Source organism: Leopardus geoffroyi, chromosome B4, assembly GCF_018350155.1.
Source record: "Leopardus geoffroyi isolate Oge1 chromosome B4, O.geoffroyi_Oge1_pat1.0, whole genome shotgun sequence".
NCBI classification, from domain to species: Eukaryota; Metazoa; Chordata; class Mammalia; order Carnivora; family Felidae; genus Leopardus; species Leopardus geoffroyi.
The window spans coordinates 78,341,394-78,349,317 of NC_059341.1; the positions used below are offsets into that span (position 1 = coordinate 78,341,394).

At 47.7% G+C, this 7,924-nt stretch overlaps 1 protein-coding gene and 1 long non-coding RNA gene across 3 annotated transcripts; one reads left to right on the forward strand and one right to left on the reverse strand.

The window, feature by feature from the left end:
* Window positions 1-1,398: 1,398 nt before the first annotated feature.
* LOC123591412 lies at window positions 1,399-4,206 on the reverse strand. The gene is made up of 2 exons (XR_006709307.1): window positions 3,708-4,206; window positions 1,399-3,083 (listed from the first exon to the last, which is right to left on the reverse strand). It is a non-coding gene; the product is annotated as an uncharacterized LOC123591412 (long non-coding RNA).
* On the forward strand, window positions 3,030-7,086 carry DAZAP2 (DAZ associated protein 2). Of its 2 annotated transcripts, none has more exons than XM_045465698.1 (4): window positions 3,030-3,165; window positions 4,203-4,321; window positions 4,709-4,877; window positions 5,632-7,086. In XM_045465698.1, the coding sequence occupies exons 1-4, from the start codon at window positions 3,153-3,155 to the stop codon at window positions 5,952-5,954; spliced, it is 624 nt and encodes a 207-aa protein (XP_045321654.1). In that variant the 5' UTR covers window positions 3,030-3,152; the 3' UTR covers window positions 5,955-7,086. The 2 variants fall into 2 exon arrangements, with proteins under 2 accessions (XP_045321654.1, XP_045321653.1); XM_045465697.1 differs by having other exon boundaries at window positions 3,057-3,165; window positions 4,709-4,954.
* Window positions 7,087-7,924: the final 838 nt, after the last annotated feature.

Here is a 7,924-nt window from a genome sequence, read left to right on the forward strand (position 1 = left end):
GTCCAAGAAAGTAGCCACTTTCTCCTTAAGCCCACCTGCCAGAGAAGCTGTGCTTGTACCCTTCCATTTCTCTTGGTAATCTCATTTGGCTCTGCCCTAGCTTGCTCTATGCCCAGGTCCCAGAGTGGTAAGCAAAATACCTAACATCTTGTAGAGGCAGCACTGACCAATCTGAGGGCAGCTTGCCTTCACTGGAGGTAGGGCCTGGAGGCTTCCTGGGTGTCATAGTTTACCTTTTCATCACTGGACCATGGAGAGATCCTGGGCAGGAGATGGATTCCAGTGGGGGTTAGAGCAGACAGGTGTGCTTGGGGAGACAACTTAGGACAATGGCTATTTACCATCCAGTAGAAGTCTGTGTGTGTTTTAATGTTTATTCATTTTTGAGGGACAGAGAGACAGAGTACAAGTGGGGGAGGATCACAGAGAGAGGGAGACAGAGAACCCGAAGCAGCCTCTAGGCTCTTAGCTGTCAGCACAGAGTCCGATGCAGGGCTTGAACCCATGATCCATGAAATCATGACCTGAGCCAAAGTCGGATGCTCAACTGACTGAGCCAGCCAGGCTTCCCTGTGTTTTTTTGTTTTTGTTTTTGTTTTTTAAAGTAGGCTTCATGCCCAGCACAGAGCCCAACATGGGGCTTGAACTCATGACCCTGAGACTGAGCCTGAGCTGAGATCAAGAGTCGGATGCTTACCTGACTGGGCCACCCAGGCGCCCCAGTGTTTGAGTTTTTAACACTGGTAGGGCCTGACCAAAATGTACAACCTGATTATCAGTTCTGCCCACTTCCCCTCTGTCTTCTCAGGCTTCCCTTTGTTCACGTCCTTCCCTAAAACAGTCTAGAGCTGGAGGTGACCCAAGGATTGTGTGACCTTTTTGGCAGATGATAAAACTGAGACTCTTGGGAGGCGATGGAATTTAAAACAATGTCAACAGATTAAACAGTGTAAATAAATTAAAAACGACGTTGGACGGTCACACAAACCTGAGTAGGACTACTGGCTTTGCAGCTGTGTAACTTAGTTCAACTACTTAACCTGAGATACTGTTTCCTGCCCTGCAGCTTTCTTCAGTCTGCTAAAGGCCTTCAATGGATTACACCTGTAAGGTCACCGGTGCAGGATCTGATTAAGAAATAGTAGGGAAGGGCGCCTGGATGGCTCAGTTGGTTAAGTGTCCATCTCTTGGTCTCGGCTCAGGTCACGATCTCGGGTTTCAAGAGTTCGAGGCCCGCGTCAGGCTCCGGGCTGGCAGCGTGGAGCCTGCTTGGGATTCTGTCTCTCTTCCTCTTTTTCTGCCCCTCCCCCCACTCACGCTATCTCTTTCTCAAAATAAATAAACTTTAAAAAAATTAAAAATAAGTAAGTCGTGGAGAATAAGTGGGAGCTGAGTAGAAGAGGACCAAAGTCAGCGGGTGACAGTGAGAACAGAACTAGTGTCTTGATTTAGGGACCACCTCTTATACTCTCATTGACAGACTGCTACAGTCAACACACTTTTAGGGTCTCTGAGAGCCCACAGAGAGAAATAAGGGAAGTTCCCTTTCCTAGGTTCAGTTCTGTATTTTCTGACACCTTGAGCATGGGTAGGGGCTGGGATAGATTAGTGACTTCTCCAGTTTCAGGCTCTGGGGTGGAATCAAGTTAGGATCTGATTTGGAAAAGTTAGGGCACAGGGAAGGTGTGATCTGACCTTCAAGGATTTATTCACTCCTTGACTTCCCAATTACGGATCGCAAACTTCAGCCTAGAAAAAGGTGCAAGGCTCTGGAGATAAAAGTCTACTAAAAAAGGTGTTTTTCAAACTGTGGGTCCTGACTTGTTAATGGGATGGGAAATTGCGACCAGATTTGAAAAAAATAGAATATAAAATACTACAGTGCAGTTGTACATACAAGGATAAGTACGAGGTCAAAAAATTTTGTTGTAAACATGTGTGTGTGCTGAGTCATGATTTAAAGCATGTTATTGTGGATTTGTGGCCAAAAATTTTGCAAGCCCCTGCATAGGAAGGTGAGCTTCAAGAGTGCAAGGGCCTTGTTTTGTTTTAGAACAGTGCCTGGCATTTGTTAAGCGTTTCACAAAGAGGCTGAAGGAGTGAATGTCTAACACCACGCTGCCTTCAAGATTAGAGGCAGACATACAGGAAAAGGTAAATATAGGCTTTTCGATACTAGGCTTAATCTGAACATTAAAAATGTCTTGCTCAGTTCCATCTCTGTACTTCCACATTGTTGGCATATTTTAAAATGAAAGATGGAAGGAAAACCTTAATTGCTGTCCTGAAGGATGGCATCTTTGCTCACCAGGAAAATGAGGTTAGAGGCCAAACACAGATATGGAGAAAATACAGACAAAGCACCATACAGGTCACCTGTAATAAGTGCCGAAGTTAAGGGCAGGGCCACAAGCACTCCTTGGGGACCGCAGGCGTGCCAGTTTTAGTGCTAGCTGCTGTGGGGGACGCACGGCAGAGCCTGCATGCCCTGCCTTTTAGTAACAAAGAAAGGACACAGAAGTAAATACTGACAGCCTGTCGGTGGAACAGACAAGGCAGCGAAGACTGGACTGAGAGTCTACCACAGAAAAGGCTAGATGACAGCTGGACTGGCAAAATACATCTTGACCCAGCCGAAGCTTAAGCTGGGTTTCCTAAGAGGGAAACTGCGCGATAGGCCAAGGTTTGGGGAGCACATTTCAGGCCGGTAGAGAAGTAAGTAGCAATCTACGCCCTTTGTGGAAAGGCTGTTAAGGTGAGGTGACCTTGAGTTGCTGCGCGTAGGTGGAAAAAAGTTCCGGGGAACAGTTTCATGGTCCTGCCTCCGAGCGCCCAAAAGAGAAAAAAAAAAAAATCCTGTTTTGAGACAATACCTGTATTTGGTTTTCTTCGCGTCTTGGGACGCGGGTGGGGGTTGGAAGACAAGACACAAGGGGCGGAGCCAACGCGCGCGACGGGCGGGACCACGCGAGCCCTCCCTCTAGCTACTGGAGGCCGGGCAAAGGGGCGGAGTTTCCGGTAGCAGCGGCACTCAGGCGTCGGGTGACGCTAGGCGGACGAGTCGTCACGTGACACGGAAGTGACTACGAACAGGAAGAGGACGAAAAAAATAACCGTCCGCGACGCCGAGCCGAACCGGACCAGCAGCCACCATGAACAGCAAAGGCAAGGACAGGGGGCGGCTGGGGCCGTCGCGGGGAACAGCGCTAGCCTGGAGCGAGCGGGCCCGGACCCCAGGGTCGCCAAACGCCAAGCTTGGGGCGAGCTGAGCCTCGCTCCTGGGCCGGCTGCAGTTCCGGGGGCTGCGCCAGAAGCCTTCGTCATCCCCGAACTACGGCTGCTCGCTCCTTCCCGGCCCTTTCCCCCTTAAACTCTGTGGCGCAGTTTGGAGCTGCGGGCTCGGGTGGAGGGGTGGGGGGTGGGGGGAAAGGCTTGTCATGATAGGCATGTGCAGGAGCAAATGGGGAGCTAGAGCAGGGATTTGGGCAGGCCAATGGAGAGCCAGCGGAGGCGGGGCGCCGCGCTCCGGAACCAGAGGCTGGCGCCCGGGCTTAACTAGTGAGGTGCCGGCGCTGGTGGGCGGGCCAGGGGGCCAGAAAGGTCTCTTTCGCCTTCCCCTCTGATGGAGGCCTGGACTTCTCCCGGCTCCTGTGATTGCCCTAGTGTTTATCAGAATACGATCCTTTGTTGTTCCTCAGGACATTTACCTTCTCTCGGGTCTGAAGGTTCACTTCCACCACTCACTTTATTTGGAAGTCGACCTTGAGTAGGAAATCGATGGGGTAAATAATCGTAGCCACTGTGACTCAACGAGGTCTTGGCCAGTTACAACCAGGCCTATGAAGACCACCTAGAGCAGAGGCAGGATAGACCGTTGGTACATTGGCAGGCACGGGTGCCCAGACCTGCCCTGCATTGTGAAAGAAACTTGGGCCCAGCTAGACTTTCCCTTACACCAGTGTATGCTAACGGGAAGAGCGCCTTCCTGTCGATTTAGAATCCAGCATCTTCAGGTATAGGCCGGGAAGAGGGTGCAAAGAGAATGCTTATTTTCCTGGTTCCAGAAATCAGGCCCTCCAGAGCAGTCTGTTCCCACATCTCCTGCTTGTTGCTGCTAGGTTAGCTACCCAGTATGCTCTGCCCCATTTTGGTGGTTCTGTGTGATAGGCAACATGCATTTTCCCCCACCCCTTGTCTTCCAGGTCAATATCCGACACAGCCAACCTACCCTGTGCAGCCTCCTGGGAATCCAGTGTACCCTCAGACCTTGCATCTTCCTCAGGCTCCACCCTATACTGATGCCCCACCTGCCTACTCAGAGGTGCTCCCAGTTTACTCGACTTGAACTGAATACTCTTCGGATCACATTTTCAGCCCTGAGCTAAGCCTGACTTCACATATGTATTTACTCTCCACAAACAGGAGAGAGTGCTGCCATGAATAATCTGAAACCCTGTACACTTCAGCAGTTTCTTTTGGGGTTGAGAATGCATTATCTGATTATATCTTTTGGCACAGGCTGAGGTTAAGAAGTGTGTGTTCCTTGAGTCTAACATTAGCTATGGCAGGAAGCGATCCAGGAGAATATTGAGTGGCAATGGAAAGGCAGCCTGTGTAACTTAGAGTGTAATCTACCTAAGGAGAATTAAGAGCTCTAAAATTGGAATGTCATGAAGTAACATGTGGCCTTCTCTTCTGCCTCTTGTAGCTCTATCGTCCGAGCTTTGTGCACCCAGGGGCTGCCACAGTCCCCACCATGTCGGCTGCGTTTCCTGGAGCCTCCCTGTATCTTCCCATGGCCCAATCTGTGGCTGTTGGACCTTTAGGTTCCACAATCCCTATGGCTTATTATCCGGTTGGTCCCATCTATCCACCTGGTTCAGCAGTGCTGGTGGAAGGAGGGTACGATGCAGGTGCCAGATTTGGAGCTGGGGCTGCTGCTGGCAACATTCCTGTGAGTATGACCTTATCAGAAAAACTCAGCTCTTGTGTCTTTTAACTTTCTGAAAAGATCCATATTCATCCTTTTCACCACGCCTGGGCAGTAGCTGTGGTATTGGTGTGAGCACTGATATCCAGGAGTCAGGTGTGAGGGGGCAGGAGAACTGTGGCAAGTCAGTAGCATCGGGCACATTCCCTGGGGTCTCAGTTAACCAGATTCCTTTGTTTTCCTGTCTTAGGAGTGCTGTCTGCTGCTCTTTCTGCTCCATTCTGGTACCGGGCTAGTAATACTCCTTATTCCTTCCATAAGCATTTACTTCAAATTTGCCATAATCCTTATTAAGTAGCATTTGGAAAGATACTAGAGATTTTCGTTATGTTTCCTGCTTCACTCCCCCTTGCATAAGAATTAGAGCCCAAATGGCTCTTGCTAGGGCCAGCCACTCAAAATCATATACTGGAAATGAGGTGGGAATGCCTTTGGATGAGTGGTAGGCTCTTTCCTGTTTGCATCTTTGGGTTCACAGAAAATCCAGACCTGCTTTACAATCCAAATTGGTGGCAGAACTAGCTCTAAGATGTGATTGGTCAGCATACTGCCGTCTTCTTAACGGATCCCGTTTTCACCTGTGCCCACTTCCCTCGTCTCAGCTGCCCTATGCCCAGTCAACCTTTGTGTTTTCCTTTCAGCCTCCACCCCCTGGATGCCCTCCCAATGCTGCTCAGCTTGCAGTCATGCAGGGAGCCAATGTCCTCGTAACTCAGCGGAAGGGAAACTTCTTCATGGGTGGCTCAGATGGTGGCTACACCATCTGGTGAAGAACCAAGGCCACCTCTGTGCCGAGAAAGACATCACATACCTTCAGCACTTCTCACAATGTAACTGCTTTAGTCATATTAACCTGAAGTTGCAGTTTAGACACATGTTGTTGGGGTGTCTTTCTGGTGCCCAAACTTTCAGGCACTTTTCAAACTTAATAAGGAACCATGTAATGGTAGCAGTACCTCCTTAAAGCATTTTGAGGTAGGGGAGGCATCCATTCATAAAATGAATGTGGGTGAAGCAGCCCTAAGGATCTTCCTTGAATTCCTCTGGAGTAATACTGTACCATACTGGTCTTTGCTCTTAGTAATAAAACATCAAATTAGGTTTGGAGGGAACTTTGATCTTCCTAAGAATTAAAGTTGCCAAATTATTCTGATTGGTCTTTAATCTCCTTTAAGTCTTTGATTTCTATTACTTGTTATAAATGAAACGCATTAGTTGTCTGCCTTTCCCTTTCCATCCTTTGCCCCACGTCCCACCCTCAACCCTAGTTTTCCAGTTCCTTCCCGCCAATCTCCATTGAATCAATGGTGCAGGACAGAAAGCCAGTCAGACTAACTTCCTTCTCTCCTTGCACTTCTCCCCACTTGCCATCTTTTAACTAGTCTTTCACCAGGATCCTCTGAAACCCCTTCTGTGCCCCAAGCACGGACCCCATCACTTCTGTTTTTTGCATCTCCTCAGGCAAAAGTGGAGGGTGCCTCTCGGACCTTCCTCGTAGGCTGTCTCTTCATCCGTGAACTAAACCCAAGTTTGCTTCGGTGCCAGAAAACCTGAGAGCTGTATTTGAACAAAGGGTATCAATGCAAACTGTACTGTAAACAAGTTTGTTTAAAATGTCGGGGCAGGGAGGGGGATGCATTTCAAAAGCCTGATGACGTTAGAGCCAAATTAGGGGACGTTTTCCCATCCAAAAATTGATCACCATTTATCGTCAGAGTATCTGATGTAGGCACTCACGCACGGCTCCCAAGAACTCCTAAGCTGGGCTAATGGGGTCATATTAGGAATCCCTCACTACAAAATGACTTGAGTCCAGTGAAATCTCATTAGGGTTAAGAATATTTCAGGGATCCTTAATATTTTGATTTTTGTTTTCTGAAATTGGATTTTATTTTATCTTATAATTTCAGTTCATCTAAATTTTGTGTTCTGTACATGTGATGTTTGACTGTACCATTGACTGTTATGGAAGTTCAGCGTTGTATGTCTCTCTCTACACTGTGGTGCACTTAACTTGTGGATTTTTTATACTAAAAATGTAGAATAAAGACTATTTTGAAGATTTGAATAAAGTGATGAAGTTGCATTACACCTCACTTCAAGGATTCTTTACTCAGCTTGTTTTTAGGTTTCTCCTCTATATATCTTATATCCCACCTAAAATTCAAATAGGTACTGTTGTCATTCTGTTGGGTTTTGTTTTGTTTTGTTTTTTAACGAAGCCTTTGAAATAAATGCAGGAGTGGAAGGCCAAGATTTGACCATTTTCATGAGTCCCATTCTAGATGTTTTCCTTTTCTTTATTTCCTAAGCTCTTTCAGATTTTTAGAAGCCTGTTATGCCAGAGGTATTCAGAACATAAACTTAAGGGGGCGCCTGGGTGGCTTAGTCAGTTAAGCATCCCACTCTTGGTTTTGGTTCAGGTCATGATCTCATGGTTCTGGAGACTGAGCCCCAAGTCAGGAGCCTCGCTGACAGCGAGAGGCCCGCTTGGGATTCTCTCTCCTCACTCCCTCTCTCTGTTCCTCCCCTTCTTGCTCGCTTTCAAAACGGGCTTGAGCTCACCTGATGTAGAACTCGAACTCATGAACTATGAGATCATGACCTGAGCCAAAGGCAGATGCTTAATGCCTGAGCCACCCAGGCGCCCCTGAGAAAAATGTTTTCGTATAACAGTTTTTGTTAAGTTCGAGGTGACCTTTCAATTTCACCAAAGTTCTGTGTGGAGAAATACTGAAAGCAGATTATCAAGACTGATTCCTCAACTCCTGGGTCTTAACCGTGGGAGGAACAGAGTTTGGATGATGGAAGCAATACAATTTATAGACTTCAAAGGAGATTTAGCTTAATTCCAACTAAACAGTACCTGGGGAGCCAGGATTCCTACTGAAACACTATCTTTTAAACACCTCTAATTTTGGGGACTAAGATCCA

Bases quoted from the DNA above. Each gene is read 5' to 3' on its own strand.
- DAZAP2 (XM_045465698.1), top strand. The intron at 4,322-4,708 runs GTGCTCCCAGTT...TGCCTCTTGTAG, and splicing joins CCCCACCTGCCTACTCAGAG to CTCTATCGTCCGAGCTTTGT. The intron at 4,878-5,631 runs GTTCAGCAGTGC...TTTTCCTTTCAG, and splicing joins TGGTCCCATCTATCCACCTG to CCTCCACCCCCTGGATGCCC.